Source organism: Adelges cooleyi, unplaced genomic scaffold (assembly GCF_023614345.1).
Source record: "Adelges cooleyi isolate 19-005CV unplaced genomic scaffold, UGA_ACOO_1.1 ACOO_flye_CR_arks_rails_tigmint_CR_PRNA_574, whole genome shotgun sequence".
Classification (NCBI taxonomy): Eukaryota; Metazoa; Arthropoda; class Insecta; order Hemiptera; family Adelgidae; genus Adelges; species Adelges cooleyi.
In genome coordinates, this window is record NW_026096268.1 from 13,936,794 (window position 1) to 13,961,016 (window position 24,223).

Here is a 24,223-nt window from a genome sequence, read left to right on the forward strand (position 1 = left end):
TTTCGTTTTATGACCAAATTACACTTGCGAGGTTAAACTATTAAAGGTCGCCGTTTAGTGATAAATATAAATAGTTAAATAGGCATATTTATTATCTAAATTGACAATATTATAATAATAACTGTATAGTTTCGTGTCATTAAAAAAATTGTCATAGCACGCGATGATTCATCAGTGGTGTCACTGTATTTTTACAGTCTATGGACAAAGTACATCAAACGTGTAAAGACATACTTAAAAAAAAATGCGATTTACTTCAAAATACAAAGTGTGTTAAAAATGTTTCACCTTGTCCATAACTCCATAACTGTTTTTTTATCGTTGTACACTATAATTTACCAGACTTCAAACCCGATATGTATTTTGATCGGATCTGATTAAACTATATATTATAAAACTTTATCCGTAGATTTCCGTTTATGTCAAACAGAGACTGTATATTGTTTTATTATTTTCAATGAAAATTATATCAATTATTTGAACGATTTTAATTTTGTTTTTTTTTTCTTTACAGATGATACCTTCTTTCATGCTTTTAGGATTGCTAATAAACGAGTCCGGCTGTTTCGAAATGGTCGTGGGCAACATCTCTACCGCCAACGTTACCGTGAACGTGCTATGTAATGTGAAACCGGGTTCTTTGACGGCTAACGATTTTTCCCAAGTAATTGGTCTTCTGATGGGCACTACGGTGTTGACGGTAGCGGTGATAGGCAACGGCCTGGTATGCTACATTGTGATATTTTCGTATCAGATGCGTTCGCTGATCAATTTACTGATAGTCAACATAGCTGTCAGTGATCTTTTTTTGTCCTTACTGTACGTGCCTTTTTTGTTATACGTACTGTTCCTTAATCACTGGCCATTCGGAAACAGACTTTGTTACATGTTTTGCTATTCGATCGCAGTGGCTGTTCAGGTACGTGCATTTCAGTCGACCGATCAAAATCAATTATTTGAATTTGAAAAACTGCCAACATAATTAATAATATGTTACATAATTAACACCTGTAAATAAATAATTTTGGTTAGGCTACGCCTATGATTAGAACGCTAATGGCATTTTAATACTGATTTCCCTCCCCCCCCCCATGTTTTGCAGGTCAGTTCGTACACAATGGTGGCCATCAGTGTAAACAGATACATAGCTGTAGTCTGGCCACTTAGGACTCGAGCCAGTAGGAAACACACAAAGTCCATAATCGCTGTGGTGTGGGTAGTGGCCGCGATAAGTTCTTTGCCGTTTTTGTATATTACTTCGGTGGAGCAACCTTCCATTTGGTATCAAGTAATGTAAATTCATAACATTTGTTTCGACTAAATAGTGTTGTATTATTGTTTCGATGATGTGTTAGTACTCGGTACGTTGTATTAATTATTATTTCTGTACCATAGAAATGCGAGTTGTATGTGTGCTTTGGATCACGGTGGAACGAAAACGTTCCAAGGGTCTATAAAGAATTGTTGATCACCATGCAAATGCTTATACCCGGATCAATATTACTTTTCACATATGGAAGTATTGCCGTGGCACTATGGAGAAGAAGACGAAAGCAGAGATCGGTCACTTTACCTAAATCTAATATTAAAGTAAACAATACACAGACAGAATGCATGTTATACTTGGAGTATACTTTATGTTTCAATAATACCTATTTTTAATTTACTCGACAGACGATTCAAATGATGATCATTATTGTTATAGCATTTATAGTCTCGTGGACGCCTTTCAATATTTTTCTTGTAAGTATATTCACAAAGTTATTAAATCACCAACTTGTTTTTTTCTTCGGACCACTCATACTCGATACTCATTGAAAACATATTTTGTAATAATAAAAATCATACAATTTAGGTATAAAAAAAAAGATAATGTAAAACAATCTTCCCGGAAAACATGCTATATTCATATAACTTTGTTATCGTTGACGTTGCATCGTTTCAGACACTGACAAATACAGATCCCTTATTGTCGATGATTACTAGGGACGAACATTCTCACTTGTGGTTCTTGTTATATTGGATGGGCATGTCACACTCGTGTTACAATCCTATTATATGCATTTGTATGAACGACCAGTACCAAATAGAATTTATCGGCCTAATGCACAGGATACTAGGATGTGGCAGGTTTACCCACATGCTGAGACGACCAATAACTGCTTAAATGGAAACGTGTATGTAAATTATGCACGTGTTGTTTGTGTGAAAAACATTGTCTAATGGTGCGACAACCCTTATTTAGGAACGCCATTTCATTTTTATATGTTCAGCAATTGTGTGCTGCATTATTGAGAGAGTAATTTAAAGTGATATAACAAGAAAAATTGGTCACGGCTTAGCGGGAATCTATGCCAATATAAGTATGTACATATCTTACTTGTATGTTGCACGGTTATTGCCATTAAAGCATATGTACATAATCATTTATCATGTTTTAGAAAAGTATTCAAAAACAAGACAATTGTTTGGTATATTGTGCATTCGGCTATATTGAATTAGAAATTATTGTAATAATAATAAGTAATTTCATAGGACAACTAAAACGGTTCAGCCCTCTTTATATCAGTTTTATTTTTTAAACATGTTTTGTATGTATAACTATTTTCGATTAACTAGATTGTGTATAATAAGTTAAATACAGTTTTTAAGTCAGTATATTTAGTGAATTGTTGTGTTTTTTTTTTTTTAATATCATTATATTTATTAACTAATAAGCTATTGCTTACAACCCCTCAAATGAGTTACCATTAAAATAGATGAGTAAAACACAAATTCATAAAATATATATGTTTTATCTAATAAACATTTTTTTGTCTATTTATTTATACAAACCTTTATGATTTCCATTAATTACTATTGATTGTATTTTAACGAACACTTAGTTGTAAGTTTGTTGCGAGGTTTATTTTATTTCATGCGATTATTATTTAAAGAATCAACTTTTGTTGATTACCCTAACAAAATGTAGAGTATAATGTAATGTGGTAACAAATAAGAAATATTATTAAACAATTTTATAGAATACATTTATAATTACTTGTATAACTTGTAACCAAATATCTATGATAGAGTTTATTCTTTGAAGCGTCAAAGTTATACACTAAAAAGTTATCAACTATTGTTATTAATGTAAACTGGAATAGTTTGGAAAATTCTAAATAACTTGCTTATCAGCTAGTTGTAAACAATTATCTCTACATTTTGTAAATATCGTGCAAACAATGTACAGCTATGATTTGGATTATTTAATAGTTTAGTCTTTTGTAGAAAATTTAGAAATGTGATATTTGCTCTGAACTTTGCTTTTAGTTTAGTATTATATTATCTACCTTGGTTTTTTTACCATTTATGATTTTATCACTCGCCGTCCAGTAATAATTGTTGTCACCACAAATTGCATTGTTAATTGATGAAGAATCGTTCATCGAGGTAGGTACATAGTACTGTGTGTTTTATAAACAAAAAAATATGTATACATAGATCTATTAAAAAATGGATTCACCATTTGAAAATTAATCGTGGATCAAAACACACACACAACAAGCAAATAAACCAAATAACTTCTACGAGAACTGTTATGTTGTGTTTGAAGTGAAGTCTACTTATCCTTTTGTAAGGTTTGGTTTGGTTCAAAAACAGCAGATATCTATTAGAACCAGAAAAAACACCGATTTAGTGTTTATGCCAAAGTGTTGCAAGTGCTTACTATAAGATATAATATGTGTTCAAAACAAGAAAAATTGTATAATAATTTAATTTAAAAAAAAGTATTTGACTATTAACATTTTCTATCATTCAATTACACTAATTTAAGTGGCTATACATGTATCAGCACGATTGTTGAAAATATTTGAATAACTGGAATTTATTGTTGGCTTCCAGGAATGTATCCATACACGAGACACGGGATAAAATAATTAAAAACAAGGCTGTCATGTGATTAACAGGACCAATGCGGTCCTGAATAAAAGTAAGTGTATTGGACTGCTGGCTAACGTATCGTGTGACGACAATCGGTCAATCTAATCACAAAGCTGAAAATTGTGTATGAACACGCCATAGGTATAATCACACAACTGTAGAAAACATATATACAATACATATATATGTAAATATATATATATTTACATGTATATCAATAGTCGTGGCACGAATACACAACTAATCAACTGGACTTGATATCAATTATTTAGACAATACCGTGTTGAAAGCTGTATTTTACAAAGTATGTAATGAAATTTCAAATATAATTATTATAGTGTGTTAAATGTTGTGTGTGTTTAAACAAATAAATAAAATTAATAATTAAGCTAATTTTCCAATTATAGTTTCATTGGCTTCTGCCAATAACCATCAATAACTGTTCCGTCATCGTGAAAAAAACGATGGTCAAAATAACAATAATAGGTGATAAAATAGATAACTAATGATAATATGTGATTGAGAAAGTAACGCAGCATAATATATAGAATTAGTTTACAACTGAATTAAACAACAATATAAGAAAGTATGTCGCCGTAGGTGAAAACTTTTAAAGACACTGAAAATTGCTTAGAATACTTTGGGCTGTTGACATCAAGTTCAAAGAGAATCCTGTTGTCTGTGTGGTACATGATAACGGTTAAAAAAATTACCATGACAACCATACTGAGGTATTAGTATTTATATTATGTGTGAGTGGAATGGCTGAAAAATATATTTAAATTTAAGACGAGATAAAACAATGTGTAATAGGACTTCGAAGCATGGACGCTTCCGGGTCCACCCCTTAACAAACTGAAATCAAAACTAACATATTTAGTCAACATAAAAAACGTGCAAAAAATCTAATAAATTAATTTTTTTTTTTTAGATATTTGGAAAAATTTTTACTTTTTTAGAATATTAGGTATAGATTTTCTAAACGATCAGTCAAAATGGTCAATAGATGATTCTGAGCATCACAATGTGATAACAATATTCACTAATCTTCTTAAAACTAAAAGAAATGACTATAACTTTAATCTGATTGCACAATAATACTAAATGCACATAATACAAATTGAGTTATAACGTCCATTTAAATATTTAATCCGGCAAGAGACTTGTTAAAATAAACACTAACGTCGAGTTTACCTTAAGTCATTAAGTGTATCGGCATAACAATAAAAGTGTTTTTTTTTTTTAAATAATAATTGTTATATAAATAGTGTACTCGGCATACTTGTTTAATGTACCTAAATACTAAAATACACAAACGAGAGTTTTGGAACGTTTGAAACAAATAAATGAAAATAACTTGTAGACAATTTAATACCGAGAAAGGTAGAGGGTTGGACATTACGGTATGTGAATGATTTTTATATAATATGGTAATCTAATTGAGGTATGAATTAATTTAATTGTGGTTTTTCAGATGTATATTGATCGACCGTGTTTTCTTAAACCTGATTTCCTTATTATGTAAATGTTATTACTATAATGCGATGCGATGTTGCCTAATGGTTAAGACCGTAATGTGTGTTGGGACAATCAGTATTCAAACGAATAGAGTCAAGATATTTTAAAACTTGTTTACAGACACTCGAGTCTAAACGCTATCCTTTTCTCAGACTTAGTGTCGTCAAAATATATTCTATATTATACAATTTTACCAGCAAATATTATGAGTTCAATTATTATTTCACTAGCTAAAACTAGCTGTATTTACTGAATCATTATGTCGGCCATACTTCACCTCGAGAGGATGATAAATAGGTGTAAACAAATTATAGTGTATAAATAAGATAACACTTTTGTTGGACGTATAATAGGATCAAGGATGTGTGGATGAGCGAGAAAGGATAAGATTATGCACCTATAACAAATTAATTATCCGGCAGGTAATACATATCTTTAAGGAAGAGCAGTGTGGCCTATGACAAACTAGTTGTCTGGCCGGATACGCACACCAAGAGAAAGCTATTGGAAGTTGAATAACTGGCACTCCACTACTCGTGCTGAGCGGTTTTATTTGTTTATTTATTTGAACTTACTTGAGTCAAATGCTCAAGTACAGCAATTAAGTATAAACAAAAACAATATTAAGAAAGAATATAATACAATATAAGAAAAAAAGTGAAATATAAAATTATTTTAACAAAACATAAATAAACAATTTAAAATTATTTTAAGAAATAAAAATTGATAATATACAATGTTTTGAAACAAAAAAATGTATAATAATCAATTACCAGTGGAGGTGTGTGGCAGTTGATATGCAACTTTGGCATAGAGTGGTTGACAGGTTAAAGTGGTTAAGGTAACCACCACAAGGTGTACCAATATTTAAGGGCAAGGGAGATGTGCAGGAGTGTGGAAATTATAAAGGTATAAAACTGATAATTCATAGCATGAATGTTTGGGAGAAGGTTATAGAAAAGAGAACAAGGAATGAGACGAAGGTATTGAAAAACCATATTATCGGCAGCCGTATCAAATTTCAAATATTCGAAACTACTGATACAGGCTTACAGTATTTATTTATTTATTTTACAAAACAGGCCGAGGCCCAAAGTACAATTTTTGTAGACACAGAAATACATATATAATTATTTAATCTAACAAGTTATACAAAAGTGAAGGTGGAGATGTTCTCATTTGCAATGCGCATTATCCTGAAAATAGGTCTATTATATGAAGAATTAGTGGTGTAAATCGGTACAAAGAAAAGGTATGGTGATCTAGAATGGAAGTTAGGGACTTTGAAGTTGAGTTCACTTAATAAATCAGGACAATCAATAGATCCATCCATAAGCTTTCTCACAAAGGCTTGACTAGCAGAAATACGCCTATCAGCTAGTGTTGCTAACCCAAGTTTATTTAATACTGGCTCATAGTATATATATATATAATATAAAATTATACATAGACATTTATTAAAACATACTAGAAACGTTGTTCGATTTTTTTTAACTGTTAATGGCCGAACAAATGTTATTTAAAACGAGTGCACGGCGGTTTTAGAATATTAATATTATATTTTTCGAGCGTTGCTTGCTTCGTATTGTTGTTAAGCTAATATAAATAACAGCAAGTTGTTTTTAGTGATTTGAGTTCTTAAAAACCGACTACTGGAGACCGAGATTAAAAAACAAGAACGATAATATTGCCATTAGCCATTAATAATTATTGTCGCCATAAGATTTTAAAGTGGGAAGTTACTTAATAATTTCGAAATTTTATACCGCAATAGCACGAGCCAGGTTCAGTTGTTTGTCGCTCATAAATCGAAGGTCGTCACTATAAATAGGTGTAAATACATTTAAAATATATTTTCGGCTACATGCAACATAATTAGCATTTAACTGCTGCCGTATTATAATTAGACATAATATATTATAACACTAATAATATAATATTATATTATAATTTTAATGTTTTTCTGATATAGTATTGTAAAACTAAAATCATTGCGCAATGCTGGTTTCCGAAAAAGTGTTGGGGGTGTTTTAATTTTCATGCTGAGTACAACAGGATATTATTTCCACTATTGTAAAAAAACTCGCAAGTGCCACTTTTAAAGTGCAGTTAAGTAATATTTATGGATTTAAAAGTGCACAGTTGCGTGTTAATGCGTGCATTAATGATGCACCTACTAACAGTTTTTTTCATAATTTACACAACGCAGGTTATTATAGTATTTTTTTTTTAATAACAATATAAAATTATCATGATCGTAAATTGTATATATATATATACGGATATAGCATAACATTGTGTGTATATTGTTATATTCACACGTTTAATATACATATTATACTTGTTTATTTACATCGTTGATGATGACAGCGGTGGTTGTTTGGTCACCGGTGTCTCTTTGGATGGTGGTAAAGTTGGTGTTTGAGTAGTTTGGTGGTCCTTGTGGCGTAAGTTTCACAATTCTCTATCTGTGCCTCATCCTAATGGTCTTTCACGTTGGAAGTTTTATTTTCTTAGGGCTGGCTCATTGATTTTTCTAAGTAGATTTGCCCAGTTTTGGTTGCGCCATTTTTAGTAGACCGAGCTGCCTCGTTAGGGTGTCCGTGTCATTTGTTTGTGAAATTATTATTGCTTACTCATGTTGATTCGGGTTTCAGTCATCAAAGTTATTGCCACAATAGAACTCCAGTTTCATTTATGAGATCCACTTTCTTTTGCTAACACCTTTATCACTTGCCCCTTCCAACATAGTATGTTGTCTCCGGCCCTCTGCTAATTAACTTACTGAACTTACCTGAATACACGGGTGTGTATTTACTATTTTTGCAATTTAAAATCGTAGTCGGTCGGCGATGGTGGACAGATCAAACAATCTAATTTTGATAAATAAAACAATGCCTTTCAGCAGTCCTACACTAACTGTAATATATAACTGTAAAAGGTTATTACTCTCAATTTCTTCGCAGTGTCCATCGAGTAAAACTACACTGAACGATCGAACAGATTTTATTTAATGATGTTTAATGGAAACATCATTCTGGAAATCCGGTCTAAATGAACGTTTTTATTCGAATGTTTGCACTAGATCACCACTAGGTCACTAGTATTGTTGTAAAATTCAACTCAATCGTTTCGTATCGTTTCAAACTTCAAAATACTTTTAAAATAAAAATTTGTTTTATTGCTAAAAATAGTTTCAAAGAAGAAAAAGAAACCCCTAACTATTTGACAAACCGAGATTCCAATTAAATCATGATATTTTTTTTAAAAGTTGGTTAATAAAAGTTGCTAATAATAAACGCTTGCGGACCTAGTTTGGTTAATTTGGATGAGTGGAATGCATAATAGAGTCTCATTAGTATTTTTTTTTTTTTTTTTTTGAGATCAAACCTAACTACAAGTCAATTTTAGGTTTAATAGTAATTTAATGGTATAATGAGGTACTTAGTGAATACACGGAAACACAAAACAATAGAAATTCGAAATCATTTAGCCGAACGTTTGGCAATAATATATACAAACAAAATATATATTTGGCGATTCCACAATGATTGTTCGCCGCCATGATGTTTCTAACTATTGAGCTTATTTAGATTATAAACGTAAAAGATAAAGCGTGTAAATACAGATAGACTGACGGTTAACGCGATAGCCGGTAATAAATATAATTTTAATTGCATAAAGGGATACTTTTTCGATTCGATAAATATGTGAATTCTGACAAGGACGCCAAACAACAGAGCCGCACTTCAAACAGACCTAATTATTATGGGAATAAAACCGATTTCGCGATAAATATTTTTTGCTCAATTATGGTTTTGGATTGAATATATTATAACAATATTATGATAGAAATAATCCCATTCGCCGTACGATGCGCATTTGTAACGAGCACCTAGGCTTCTCTTAAAATAGTTTATTAATAGTACTGCAATTTGTTATTACTACTTTTTACCTTTGGTTTTTTATTTTTATCTTTATTTTTCATATAATTGCCATTTGTTTATTTGATCCGTTGCATTGTTTGGTGTTTGCTTACTTTAATTATTGTGTTCATATTTATTACTATAAATTGTATTCTACTATTGGGCTCCTAGCCCGTTCATAAATAAATAAATAAATAACTATGATGACAATTGGACAGCGTACACAACACCCTTGCGGTAATCCGATTATTCGACCGGCGTACCACGATTTTTGATAATCTTCTGAAAACCTAGCAATTTTTTATTTTTTATTTTTTTTTAGTTTAATCGCGTTTGTCGTGCAAATGCGTTTACATAACGACAATACTGATGACGCGACGATGGTGTTTTTTTAAATCCCGCGTCGTTTAAGTCAACTGCAAAACTCGAAAATCGAATTAATCCCCGTTGAATTCGTCCGCATTGTTTTTAATGTGCAACAGGTGTACCATAGACAAACGTATGAACCACAACGCGCATTACATAGTATGTGTACACAATAAAATCCTAGTCCTGCGGGGCGGTTTAGGACACCGTTATTGTGGCCGGTCTGGACTTCAATCGCCGACCGGCCTTCAGTCTACACCGATGTCAACAACAGTGCATAATAATAATAATAATAATTATTGTAAATTTTATAAATTGTGGTGTTGGTCTCCATTATAAAACATTTACCGGCAATATTATTATTCCTTCGAAATACTATTTAACACCAAATCGACCGACGCCACGCCACGGTTTCAATCGCTTCGAGACCTACACTGTTGCTATTTGGTTCGTTTAAGTCATGGTGAGTGGTTTTTTTTCTGATAAAAAAATCCATAAAAATTTGCCACGGAACCGAAAACTTTTAAAATACTATATTTATGAAAATATTTTTACAAGATTTTTGACTTTTTTTTAAATATTATAAATTTATCAATTTATCAGTCAAAATGTTCAATAGATTATTCTTAGCTCGGTAAGTTAACCGAATACATACAATTCTTAATTTTTGTATCGTGTAAAAATTTAAAAAAATCAAATAACACGAATTATTGTCTATAAAGTGATTTATATTTTTACCCATTGAATAGTTTATATCATACACACAGTTTCGCATCGAAACGTTTTTTAAAAGTAATATTATCAATTTCAGTTATAATAATTCTTAGACTATTGCTGGCTTTTTTCAATACCTCGTTAAACGTTAAAATACAAATTTTGCCAACCTGTTTGTGTAATATATTTCAGTAAATACATCACATTTTGTTTTAACGTGAAACATGATCACGCTCAGGCAACGCTGTAACTCTGAAAATAATTAATTTACTATTGTCAACATGTGCCACGCCAAAAACAACCCATCATGTAGTTCAAAGGTATTGGATATATCATATATTTTTTTAGCTCAATATTTAATTTGTATCACCTACCAGGTTTTCGGCTCTACATCACTGATAACGATGCACGTTGCTAAGAGCAATACGGCTAACCGATTTTAACTCAGAGTAGTATTGTACACGGCAGACTTTGGATCAGCAATCGTACCCGGAAGGCACTTAAATTCCAAACCGTTGTGTGGGGGGTTAAGTTAATGTTCTTAAGGGCTCTGAAAAAAAAGGATTGTTCTTTATTTTATTTTTTGAAATATTTTATTTAATTCTTCTGTGTCGATTGATATGTGACAGTAAATATTTATGAGGGTCGAAGAACTTGAAATAATTTGTCCAAGTCTGCTGATAAATTGATCAAAATTATTGCCGTGCAAGGTACATGTATTCGAAATGTAAGAAAGCTATTGCGCTGTTTATTTTATGTGGTGAGCCTGATTCGTGCATGTTTTTGTTTTTAATATCGATGGCGGGGTAAATTTCGAGTAGAAAAAAAATGTACCAGATTTTCACGCGTAAAGTCTTCCTGTTTTTATTTACAACTTGCCAGCAGATTTAAAAAGAATTATTCAATCCGGTCGAGTAGTTGAAGAGAAATTGTTCCTCGAAAACCCCAGAAAGTGAATGGAAAAACGGCCTCAGGTCCATTAAGATATCGAAAAGAGCACGCTCCTGTCTGTTTTTTTTTTTTGACGTTTTAGACCAAAAAGCCAGACAAAATTTCCACTACTTAGGATGGTCCGATTTCAATAATTCTGTAAAGACACGCGAGTTCTTTGACAACTTTTTAGTCGAAAATAGGCCAAAATGATGTCAACTCACATACCTAGTAAAAATTGTGTAAATTAAAAATAATAACACCTTGAAGCTTACACAAATGGAACAAATAAATTGACACGATCGAAATTTATAATAAACAAACTTTTTGCTTAAATATTGCCTATACAAAACTCGTTAATGTCGACCGTTCGCGAGCGAGTTACTTGGGTTATTGTTATTTTGTTTCGCCATTGTCGTTCCCCCAGGACACTTTCGATGAAGCTAATTGGACGACGGCCGTCAACGAGTCGAGCATCAACGGGACGGCCGCGTTTATAGTTTTCGACAACATCACAGACATGGCGACTTACTGCCAGCAAAGGCCCTGGGCGCCGGCCGACACCGCGTTCAAATGGGTCGCCTTCGCAATGGCTTTCTTGGTGATCCTCGTGGGTTTGGCCGGCAACGGGCTGGTGTGCTACTTGGTCACGTTCTCGGCGAAAATCAATTCGCTCATCGATATCTTAATCATGAACATGGCCGTTTCCGATCTGCTCACGTCGTTCCTGTACAGTCTGCTGGTGGTCTATGTGCTGGCAATTGGCTATTGGCCGTTCGACGGCATAGTGTGTACTATTTACGCTTATTTAGTCGTCGTTTTCATCCAGGTGAGCCTCGCCCCCACTTGATAGAGTGGCAATGGGTGTAATTCAAATACTCGCCAGATAGAAACAATTTAGTATCTTTTTTTAAAACAATTTTGTGAAAAAAAAATAGCGTACAAGGTGGTAGTAATATTTTGTTAGTCGTTACACTATATACTTACTTACTTCTACTTACTTACTGTTCTTATTATTATTGCGATGTACTCTTCCAAATGTTTATCAGGTCAGTACTTACACAATGGTGGCTATCAGCATAAATAGATACATAGCGGTGATATGGCCGTTTTGGACACGAACAAAGAGTAACCATACAAAATCCATCATTTTTTTTGTATGGTTAATCCCAATAGTGAGTTCGTATCCCATAACTTCCATTACCGAGCTGAATCAACCGTCTGCCTGGTACAAGGTAATTATTATTGATCAATACAGTACGTGTACTGCTTATGTAAACATTACAGAGATGGTACAATAATTAGTATTTATTAGTTTTACTTTAGTGTAATACGCGGTGCACATATTAATGGTAGATCGAGCTTAATGTAAGGGTTGTTTTGTTTTTGTTATTTCTGCTGCCCACTTGTTGAACTAAATACCTGTTCACTAAAGCCAATTTTCATTCCAAAGTTCAAACCTTGAATTTCCTACGGCCATTGCACTAACTGTACTTAAAATTGTACCTATATCTGCTCTTGCAAGGCTTGAACAAATACATAATATGTATTTTAATTCTTATTCGCACATTTTCTATCAGTCTGGATATGTATCATAATTCATAACCGAAAACATTTCTAACTAAATTTTTATACATATAATATACAAAACATACCTACTTAAAATAATTTATATAAAAAAATAACATTAAATTACATAGCTCGCTGAAACCATAGTTTGTTTATGTACCTTAATAAAAAATATTATACAGGAAGTGCACTACTATTTAAAGGGCTATTACATTGGTATACATCAAAGTAGAGTATATAATATTATAATAATAGTATTCATCTGACAAAACATTAATAAGCTTAAAAGCTTTCAAAGTTTGTTAAACGCAATAAGCAATAAAAAATGACATAAAATTATACTGTAATTGTTATTCCTAATAAATAATACTTGTACAAAAAAAAATTATTAAACAGTCAACTACAATAAATAAAACAAGAACAAGTTTCAGGTATATTTCTACAGCACTTTATAGGTACAGACTACAGTGCGAGTGTCAAATTGATGATGTTTTTTCCAAATTTTTTTCTAAGTTATTACTCATTTTATCTCTACTATAGTGCTACAGAAGTGCCATATAATTAAAATTGATAAATTGTATTTTATACTAGGTACGTTGTGGGAAAAACCCGACACTTTCTTTCAATTTCTTCTATTTTGCAGTAGGTATTATTTTTGTAACTCTGGACACTGCACAGTCTAGTTGTGAATTATTGTGCAACGTCAAAGTCGTTGAAGTTTTATGTTTTTTAATCATTTCCGCGATAATTTCGATGAAGCCCCGACTGTGGTCTGTGGGTACTACTATTTCGGTTATTATTTTTTTTTTTCGAAATCGATTTTGGAAATTTTACACAAATAAACTTGAAAGTTTGAAACCCATGAACCCGTTTGTAAAACAAAACAAACGGAAAAAATACAAACACCAATCAAACTAATTGAAAATCAAAGTTTTCCTACCCCGGCCGGTTCGCGTTGCGTTAAACGTTTGCAAAAACAAAAAAGTGGGTTTTCATGTTTGCAAGAAATGCGGTACGTTCATATGCTATTCGACGTATAAGAACCAAAACCTGAAACTAGTGTACAAAGAAGCGTTGACGACACTGCACGTTTTCATACCGATATCCACATTGATCTTCACTTACTCCAGCATTGGAGTGGTGCTGTGGCGGAAGAAGACCCCCGGCGAGGCGCAACACCCGGGAGACTTGCACGCGGCGAGATCAAAAATAAAAGTACTTGAACGGGGCCAGGTCCCTCAACCCCCCCCCCCCCACCCCGGCTAGTCGATATTAACGAGACAATAAAATAATTGCAGATGATAAGAATGATAAAAATGATGGTGATCGTCGTCATAGCGTTTGCCGTTTCTTGGACGCCGTTCAGCACTTTTCTGGTAAGTATAAACGGCATAATTCGATTTTCGATTTGCCAAACGTCCGTTTTGCAAAAAGCGTTTTGGTCAGCGTTTTCGTTCAGAATAATTATGCACAAACAATAATAGTGTTCTGGAAAAAGAGGTTTTATTGTTGTTTTTTTTTTTTTTTTTTTAATAACGTTAAACGGGTCAAAAATGATAAATGTTTTTACACGTCTTCACGCTAATAATAATAAAATTACTCGTTATTTCGTGATGTAGTTGACATTGTAAAAGGCCAGTTCATAAACTTTTGCCATGTCCGTAGCTGCTCTGTTCACCACCACATTACTGATTATGGTACGATTAAATACCTATTATATTATCAGGGATACCGTGTTTGCCGTACGAGTAGCTGCTATAGTAGGTAATGGTATTATAATAGGTCCGATGGTGTATATTTTAATTGGCATTTTACCGTGGCCTTTCTGTGTAAAACAAAATACAATGTAGGTGGTGGTGGTACTGATGCTTCGGATCGTGTAAAAATATTGGCACAATGCATTGTAAAAATACAATTGAAAAAATGAAAACGATTTTTCTATAATATTGTATTTTTGATTGTTTTCTTCAGAAAAGAGCAACCGTCGAGCCGTCCATGTCGCTGAGCATTTGGGACGACAACGCGTCCATGTGGTTCACCCTTTACTTTTTGGGCATGTCGCACACATGTTACAACCCGATCATCTACTATTGGATGAACAAAGATTACCGACAAGGGTTTAAGGCCGTGTTCAGCCGTGTCTTCGGACTTTGTACGTGTTTCGGAAATGTTCGTCGACGTCTTTTGACCACACAAGGATCACAGCAGTCCCAGCAAAGTCAGTTCATCAAGACTTGAATGTGAAAAGTCACCGCTTCAAAATATTGCACCTTATGAGTGAACGTTAAATTCAAATATTTCATCGGCATTTGGATGTGCAAATTTAAATTTTAAATAAATTTAATATTTATAAAACTACCTTAAAATTACATTACTGTGTAATAATTAACTTTGTTAATAATTGCGATAGCATTAGTAAATTAAAGTGTACATTGATTTAAAAAAAAAAATGTACAACACAAGTGTACAAAACAATACAAAATATTAGAACGATCAATTCCGTTCGTTAAACAAAAATTATAATAATAAACTCAGCATAACGGTGTCGGGGCATAGCGAGGAGTATATTGGGAAAGTGGGAGGAGAGTACAGGTCTTCAGGAAGTATCACAACTGATGATATTCAAATTAAGTTTTTTCCGTTCCTATGATAAATATTTAATTACGTTTTCCCACAATTAAACGGTTAACTTTGGCAATAATTTTCTCGACAGATTACAGTTCTCATTTGGCTCTCGATGTCCAAAAAAATAAAAAATACCAAAATTAAATTAATACAATGTTAGTATAATAAATACAGTTTTTTTAATATTTATTATATTATAAACGCGTATAAACATATTAAAACATCAATATATAAATTATGTACCTTAACGACCTACATTTATCACGTAGTTTAATAATTGCTAAACACGTAATTGGTATAATTGTCGAATGTTTCCTAATATAAGTAAATAAGCGTATAAGTACACAACAAATAATAAATATATAAATATTATATACGAATGTATGTAATCCTGCAGCATATGAATCGTGAGAATACAAAAAGCGTACGCAAAATCATTAAATAATATTAACATTAATCTAAGTTCAACAAACCGACTTATTTATATTATAGATATACGACAAAAAAAAAAATTCAATAGCATTAAATAAGAATATAATTGTAAAATTTAAACGATATAACGTCAAAATCGTAAATACAAAACATGTAATAGGTAGAAAATAGATATGATACAGTTAATAATGATAATATTATATCGCATGTCTGTATTGAACCGTACGTCAAAAATAACAATGTACTGTTGAATACGAAATAAATACAACATCGACTTGATCGACTTGTTGTGTGGACATGACACGAGAACGTATTTATTTATAAGCACAATAAAACTTGTAAATACAAACAATATAATATATATTTACAGTTAGAGTATCGAAATTAATGTCTAACTGGACTTTGGTCTCAAGGTTTTTTTGGACGAATGGCCAAGCGTCATGAGCTTCTTGAGCGTGCCTTTGCTGTGTGACGATATCGATGGTGAGCGTGACGGCGACGAATCCTTCGAGTCCTTGTCTTTTTTTGATTTCACCATTTTGATATTCTTCAGCAGTCTTTTGGAAAATGTTTTTTTACCGTCCATTGCGGGCGGTTCAGCGGGCTTTTTGCATGGCAAAGTTTCATCTGAAAACGAATAGAATTATAATAAAATAATCACACGGATGAACTTAAGTCCACTCGCTCGATCCATGCATAATATGATCTAATTGTAAAAAGGTTTGGTTTGATAACAAACAGAAAAATATAAGTAGAAGCTGTAAATGATCTAATGAAATTATTATTCGGTTAAAGCATTATCGATTTCATTTTTTTTCTAAAAAAGTAAAATTGAAAGTCACAAATGGTAAATAAGGCAAACTATAAAAATGCAAATAGCTAAGCAAGACATTAATCCTTTTTTCTCTGAGAAATTATACATTGTATAAATGTAGTTTATACTCAACTACAAATCATTTGGAATAATTTATCATTTTTAATTTCAGTTAATTGTATATTTAAGTACATACTTATTTAACAATTTTAAATAACCTGTTATTATTGTTTAAGTATTTGATTTTATCATCAAAACTTTTTTTTTTAATGTATTTGTTATTTAACTGTACAAATGATTATTTTTTTAAAATTACAAATTGGTTATTTGTTTAAATAAAAGTAAACTTTTATTTATTATTTGAATTTTCATTTAAATCAATTTTTATTTTTAATAAATATTAAAAATTTTATTTTATAAAAACACAATTTAAATAATGCTCAAAATTGATTGAATTACTAGAAAATAATCAGTCTTTTAAAAAAGTTATTTGCAATTAATTTATTTTTTAAAAACATTACTATTACAAAATATATAGTTCAATTTTAAAAATACATTTTTTTTTTTAAACAACAGATCAACTATCGGGTGTTAAATATGAAGGTTAGTGTACTTCCTATGTTTAATCTTCTCAAACGAATGTGAGATGCTGCATTTTAAATAATATTTTGTTTATCTCTACATCGTTAAATTAAAAAAAAAAAACTGAGTATTTGTTTTCCTAACGTTAAACAAGCGCTAAAATTATGTTGACAATGAATGGGTAGAATATACACTTAGAAAATTATGTTAGGTGTTTGAACTATGACAAACCATGCTCGGCAAACCATAATGCATGTAAGGTTTGGTTAACACGCAGTAAATTATTAATAACAAGCGGATGTTTATCATACACAAGCAATCACCTTAAAAAACGAACAATACTGCATTCCTCAAACCACTAAAGATGCCAAATAATATTTTTTTAAACTAGTAAACTATACGATGGATATATTTTGAACCTTGAGCAAAAGTTCCGATCTGGTTGAATACGCTACGATCCTCTTCGGCTTCACGTAGCCTGTCTTTTTCTAGGTTCTCGACGATCTCGTTGCGCCTCTCTACCACTTCGACTAACCTAAATGCAAGTACAAAAAAACAGTACAGAGTCAATTATACAGATACACAACAAAGCAGCATAGGTCGCTGTACTAGTGTCCTAGTTTGAACACCTTCGTCACTGACCAACAGAAGTTAAAGTTTTAAAGTCCAACCTATAATCAGACCCTATCGGCTGTACGTTTTCAAACATACCTCTGAATGAGTTCTTCTTCTCGCGCCTTATCCGTATCCGTTTTGGTGTGGTCAGGCCGAGACATCAACACACGTATCTGGTACTCCAACTCTGCGTGTTCTTCTTCCAGGTTGTTTTGCCTTCGCCTGAAAAAAACCAAAAGATACACAGTTACAACACCGTTGGCACGTCACACAGCGACCAATCGTCACTCATCGTGTTGGACTTGTTGTACTTACAGATACATCAGCTCGGCGTGCTTTCTGAACAATTCGTTTTTTTCGTTGACCAACTCGAACAGCTGTAGTACCATTTCTTCAACGTCGACATTGTTCAAGTCTATAATCAAGCGAAACAAACGATATCAGACCGGGTGTGTTCTTTTAAACGCTACATTTTATGATGCGCTGAATTGGGCTTGGCGTTTGATGATAACTAATGAGAGATAATACATAATATATTACTGATAAGGATGACAGAAAATGAATTTTGAAGAAGAGATCACCGAAGAGAGATTATTGATATAAAATGACTTTATTAGCTGATTCTTCCTCTTTCGCTTACTCTAATATCTTATCAACTGATCCATCCTACATCCCAACCCTTATCTCCTATCAGCTGATACCCTCTATCTAAATTTTCACTTCACACATGCATGGCACACTCGGTGGTTTTTTGGTTTGGGTTTATTTTGCCAACGCTACCGTTGACACTTACCTTCGTTGCACTTAAGTCGAATGTCTTTTTCCAGCTTAACACCTTGCCTTTCCAGTTCCTGTTGCTTAATCTCGATGTCCAGCAGCTCTTGCTTTATGTTGGCAATGGGCATGGGCTTGATCCGTCTCCTCTGCGGTATTGGACACTGAGGCGCCGGACCTTTCTTCCGTTTCCATTTGCCGTGCGTACTCTTGTGCAACCTGTACCGATCCTGGTTGCTGGCCACTGACGATGAGGGTTCACTACCGCTGCAACTGGAATCCTCGAGACTGTTGGGCGAGGACATGTGGTGAGCATTACCACCACCACCGTTGGTGTACCCTCCTTTAAAAATGGGTGGGGGTGGGGCTGGTTTTTTCTTCCTCGGAGTATTCGAGTAAGAAGATATGCTGGAAGCACTGCTCTGTTTCCGATGCGTTTTATTCCGCTGTTTTACAACGGGAGAACCCAAAGACGTTCTAAAAACAAATTTACAAAAAAAAAAACGTTTAAAATTATTTTAAAAATACAGTATCGCAACAATAGAGAAAACAAAAGAAGTGGCCATTAGCCGAAATTTAAGAAGAGGCATACTCAAAACACAGCAAGTTTAAATTAGCATTGTCAAATTGACTATATCTTAATAAAAAATAATTATATCTAAAAATATAGTTATTTTGAACGGCACTGACTTTAAGTTTTCAGGTCAAAGGACTCAAAGGGAGACACGAGAGACTTGTAAACGGTTATACAGGAAATCGAAGTGAAAAATCCTACTAAAAGGTCATGTTTAATTGACTACGTGAGTTGTTGAGAAACACTTGCTACATTTACTAGAAGTAATCGCAAAATTGGTATCAACAGACTGATAATTGGTCTTTCAAAATGATCTCATGGATCATAAACGAACAAGACAGAAAATAAATTTCAGAAAACATCCAAACCCAAAAAAGAGCCCAGCGGCTTAAGGTCCAAACACCAATGCCTAGCGAACTATTCTAAACACTTAAACCGAAAAATTTGATCAAAATTCAATTCAATTAAACACAAGCGTGACAAAGGTGTAAGAAATCTGAATTCATAACCATACAAATTGTGGCAACAACTAATATTTCTTTCTAGTATTGAAACACTCATACCATGTCTAGTGCACAATCTCGATTCCTGTAAACATTTTATGGATTAAAAATCTTGTTATTATCACAAACGTTTGTTGGGATCTCACCACTTCAAATAAAAGTAGACCGAAACAATTGCCGTCGCACTCGTACGAACGCGATGCAGTTATATACACGACCATATATATTTTTGCAATATTGATTTGCACCAGACGTTGGTCTGCCGACGTGAGGAAAACGAATTCAATACACGATGACTATGCACTACTGTTTGAGTAGTTCTCGAGCGAGAACCGCAAACCAATCGAGTTCGTGACACTTCAAATCGTCTTTGAACAAGCATAAGTACGGAATAACTGCACAAACCGACAATCGTGGAAGATAAGAGTCGAACAATCGGATTACCGTGTAAGGAGGGTGGAAAGCAAATACCGAGCGAATTTTTAAATCCGTTGACGATATGAGAAAAACGCGGTTTACTACCTCATCGCAGATTTACACCGGAAAAATGTATGTATCAAAACGTCCCCGTCGGAATTTCAATAGAAAAGCAATATTTACGGGGGGCAGAATAATATGGAAAAACGCACTTTGGAACGGCGGGGCGGGAAAAGAGAGACGTTTTATCTCGATTAAATAAATAATACTGAAAGCGGGACTTATGGAGCAGCGGATATGAACACTAGTCGCCGCGTTAAAAACGCATACCTGGGTTTCGGTTGAGGAGGTGGAGGCACGGCCGCGTCATCGTCATCGTCACTCGAAAACGGATTCAAACTGGCCGGCGTCTTCTTCTTGATCGGTAGTTCTTCCTCGTCTTCCAAGTCCGAACCGAAAGGATTTGTGTTGCTGCTGTTGTCGTGCTTGTCTTGTTTGTGATTTGTGCCGGTTTCTTCTTCGTCTTCGTCGTCAAACGGATTCAAACTGTCCGGATAGCTGTTGACAGGTGCAACGAGGGTAGGCGGAGACTTGATTTTTTTCCTAGGACTAGGCACCGGTACTTCCTTGGCGCTGCTCTCGTAGTAGTCCATTTTGAGCAGCTTGTTGGCCAGCGTTTTGATTTCCAGGTCTTCTGGCGATTCCGCCGACTCCTTGTGGCACGACTCGGGTTCGTCCGGAGACCGGTCTAGAACCTGACGTTTCAGGTCGTCCGGTAGCAACGACTGTTGGACGTCGTTCGGCGAGTCACCCGACTCTTTGCTTAGCTGTTCTTTCAAGTCGTCCGGCAGCGAACACGGACTACTCAAGTTATTCGATTCTAGGAATTCGGAGACGGAATTAACGGTGGGCGGCGGCGGCGGCGGCGGTTCGGGGGACACGACAGTCGTGTCTTCTACGTTCGCCTTCTTCTCCTCTTTCTCCTCGGCCGCCACCTTTGTCTCCGAGTCGATATGGGGAACGACTTCCTCTTCTTCATCGTCTTCTTTGGGTTCGTCGGCGACGGTGTCGGACAGACTCTCGTGACTCCCGCACACGCTGGCGGACGTCTTCTTCTCGCCGACGGCTCTTTCTTCCTTTTTGTCGCTAACGATCACGCCGCTGTCATTGTCATCGCTGGTGGTGACGACGGTGACCGGCGCGACCTCTTCTTCTTCGATGGCGGTCGTCGGTTGGGGTTGTGCCGGGGCGGCGACGACCGACGACATTCTGAGGGTGGCGGGTCGCTGAGCTTTTTTCGACGCTTTCACGTCATCCGTGCAGTCGACGGACGAGGCGAGCGTCTCGAACAACGCCCGGCGGTTGCCCACTAGAGACCCGCGGTCGTCGACGGTGGCACTGACGGTAACGCCGTCAGCGGCAGTCACCGTGCGCTCTTCGTCGGGACACGTCTCGCAGCAATACTTGCCGTCCTGGGTCTCGTAGTAATTGGCCACGCTCAGCAGGGCGCCGCACCGGGCGCATTTGAAACACGTTCGGTGGAACAGGTGGCCAGATATGAGCAGACGTTGGGCTAGGAACACGGACTGGTTGCAAACCTTACAACCGCCAACGCCTGCACCTAACTGTAACAAACGAAAAGAAAAATCGCATTGCTTTAGCCGTTGACGGTTTGTTGGGAAAAAGAAATCTGCGCTTAGGATTCGGAAAGGCCAATCTTCTTCAAAACATAACTAGGCAGATTATTTTTTTTTACTCGGTCCATGGTAGTTTTAAAGCAAAAACATATTAACAAAAATAAAAATTATGACATCGAAAGACAATGGAGTGAACGTCATATACGATTTTCAATATATCAATACATATACAGGGTGATTATTTTATCATGGGCCACTCAATATCTCATAGGGTTTAAAAATAATTAACAACTTTTGAATTTTAAATGGTAACGCATACATTTCATTATCTTTTTTAATTGATAATAATGTACTAAAACTTTTGACTTGTCGATAACCAGTTTTGGATAACTATTTTTGAAGTTATTGAAGTTTCAAGTTTAGGGCAGGTGGAAAGGTTGAGTGTAGTATTATTTTTATCTGCGCGCACTTCCCCTCCCGCCCTAACTTTTAAACTCTTAACTTTAAAAATAGTTGTCCAAAACTGGTTATCAACCAGTCAACATGTTTAGTACATTATTCTCAATTGAAAAGGTTAATGAAATTTATGCGTTAACATTTAAGTTTCAAAAGTTTCTATCAAAAAAACTAAGTTTAGAGGGGGGGTAAAAACAAAAACAAATGTGAAAAATTGAGATCACATTATATAAAAATATTTAAAAAAAGTTGTAATTTCTTATTAAACCCTATGAGATATTGAGTGGCTTATGATAAAAGAATCACCAGGTATATATATATATATATACACATTGTAATATTATGTTTCTTTGTCAGAATTTGCTAATTCGAGATTGGCCTTTGTACACCCTAAGTACAGAAATACAAATTCGATTTGGTTCTACACCGGTCGCATAATCATAAACAAGAAATGATGGTATTAAATCTTCAGCGGCGTCATTTAAATAACGCAAACTACACTATTGCCCATTCTATATCTAAGCTGTTAGTTTTTTGTTCTTATCATTTGGCATATCATTTTAAATATCGCTTTCATCATAGGCACTTATCAAACGACTTTTTTTTAGTATGCTTTGAAGCTGTAAAGAAAAACATATCAAGCAATCTACGATAAATTGTACACAAAAGTATTTTTTTAATGATTAGCATAAAATATATATATATAGCATAATAAACATAAATTAATTGAAAACCGAGGCCATAACCAATGTAAAGATGTATTGCTTAAAATATGGACATTTAATTTATATACGTTTTTGGCGAAAGAGTAATCAATCCTAGGCACATGTATAGGTCAACTCGGAAAATGTTAATAACAAAAAAAATCTGACAAATTGGCTCACTTAAAACTGTTTGTCGTTGTATTAAAACACTAAAATGACGTCGCTGGAGATATTTTATTGTAAACAATTGATATAGGCATTTTTAATTTCTAATTACTTAGTTATAAATTATCGCACAGTTCTTTCGACAATAAAAAAAAAATACCAAAGCGTATATTTTATCAACCACTAACCAGTGATATACCACACTCGGATACATAAGAAATTAGTTAATCTAAAATAATTTAAAACCATTCACCGGCATTCCGTGTCAAACTTCACGGAAATATGCTAAATGCCCTTAACAGAGTGCTTAGTGAAACTTAGTGTACATACAAGCGCGGGTCACGAGGATTGATGCAGCCCTCGTGGCCCCGTAATTTTAACAAGTTGTGTATTATACCATACACCATACTTTTTAATGTTAATAATTATACTCACGCATCATGCGAATATATTTTTTAAGCGTTTTTACCGAAATGTGTACGATTTATAAAAACAATAATATTGTAAATTCTCGTCGTCCGTCGTGGTGTTAAATTTCGTTTCGAACAAAATCCGTTTGCAAAGGATTGCGCGGTTATAAAGAAACTAACTCGGCGGACGACCGACTACCGCACAACGTTCACACACAGTAAAAGACAATGAAATAATTATTATTTATTACGTATATGCATGAGACGAACGACAATATTTAAGACGGGCAAAACGATTACCACTAAGGCGGTTACATTACAAATCGACATACCGATTGTTTGAGAGCGCTGTGCGAGATGCTAATGTGTGTTTGTGCGTGAAATCAACGGACTCGATCAGAAAGTTCTTCCGTATATGTGAAGATGTCGAGTAAAAGTAAATGAAAGCAGCAGATGGACGGCGGACCGTCCGATTGCATTTGCCAGAGTACCCCGGGGAAATATACAACTTTTCAATATTATTTTTATACCTTAAGTATACCCCCATAAGCTACTACAAACCGAAACG

At 34.3% G+C, this 24,223-nt stretch overlaps 3 protein-coding genes across 4 annotated transcripts in view; 2 read left to right on the forward strand and 1 right to left on the reverse strand.

The window, feature by feature from the left end:
- The first annotated feature begins 256 nt into the window (after positions 1-256).
- LOC126843308 (RYamide receptor-like) lies at positions 257-2,606 on the forward strand. Its single transcript, XM_050580733.1, has 7 exons — positions 257-268; positions 515-919; positions 1,103-1,288; positions 1,396-1,590; positions 1,675-1,743; positions 1,946-2,363; positions 2,442-2,606. The coding sequence occupies exons 2-6, from the start codon at positions 515-517 to the stop codon at positions 2,165-2,167; spliced, it is 1,077 nt and encodes a 358-aa protein (XP_050436690.1). The 5' UTR covers positions 257-268; the 3' UTR covers positions 2,168-2,363; positions 2,442-2,606.
- A 7,399-nt stretch (positions 2,607-10,005) lies between these two features.
- On the forward strand, positions 10,006-15,185 carry LOC126843351 (RYamide receptor-like). Its single transcript, XM_050580802.1, has 6 exons — positions 10,006-10,197; positions 11,806-12,207; positions 12,428-12,613; positions 13,953-14,162; positions 14,246-14,323; positions 14,919-15,185. The coding sequence occupies exons 1-6, from the start codon at positions 10,195-10,197 to the stop codon at positions 15,183-15,185; spliced, it is 1,146 nt and encodes a 381-aa protein (XP_050436759.1). The 5' UTR covers positions 10,006-10,194.
- A 527-nt stretch (positions 15,186-15,712) lies between these two features.
- The window catches only part of LOC126842661 (MICAL-like protein 2), a 38,890-nt gene continuing 30,379 nt past the window's right edge, over positions 15,713-24,223 (reverse strand). Inside the window, exons 5-10 of one of the 2 annotated variants that reach the window (XM_050579721.1) lie at positions 20,614-21,908; positions 18,809-19,266; positions 18,331-18,430; positions 18,112-18,237; positions 17,820-17,935; positions 15,713-16,631 (exon numbers count right to left, since the gene is read on the reverse strand). In XM_050579721.1, the coding sequence (XP_050435678.1) occupies positions 16,396-16,631; positions 17,820-17,935; positions 18,112-18,237; positions 18,331-18,430; positions 18,809-19,266; positions 20,614-21,908 (2,331 nt within the window). In that variant the 3' untranslated portion in view covers positions 15,713-16,395. Of the gene's footprint in view, positions 16,632-17,723; positions 17,936-18,111; positions 18,238-18,330; positions 18,431-18,808; positions 19,267-20,613; positions 21,909-24,223 lie in introns of both variants that reach the window. The other variant, XR_007686371.1, reaches the window with a different exon arrangement.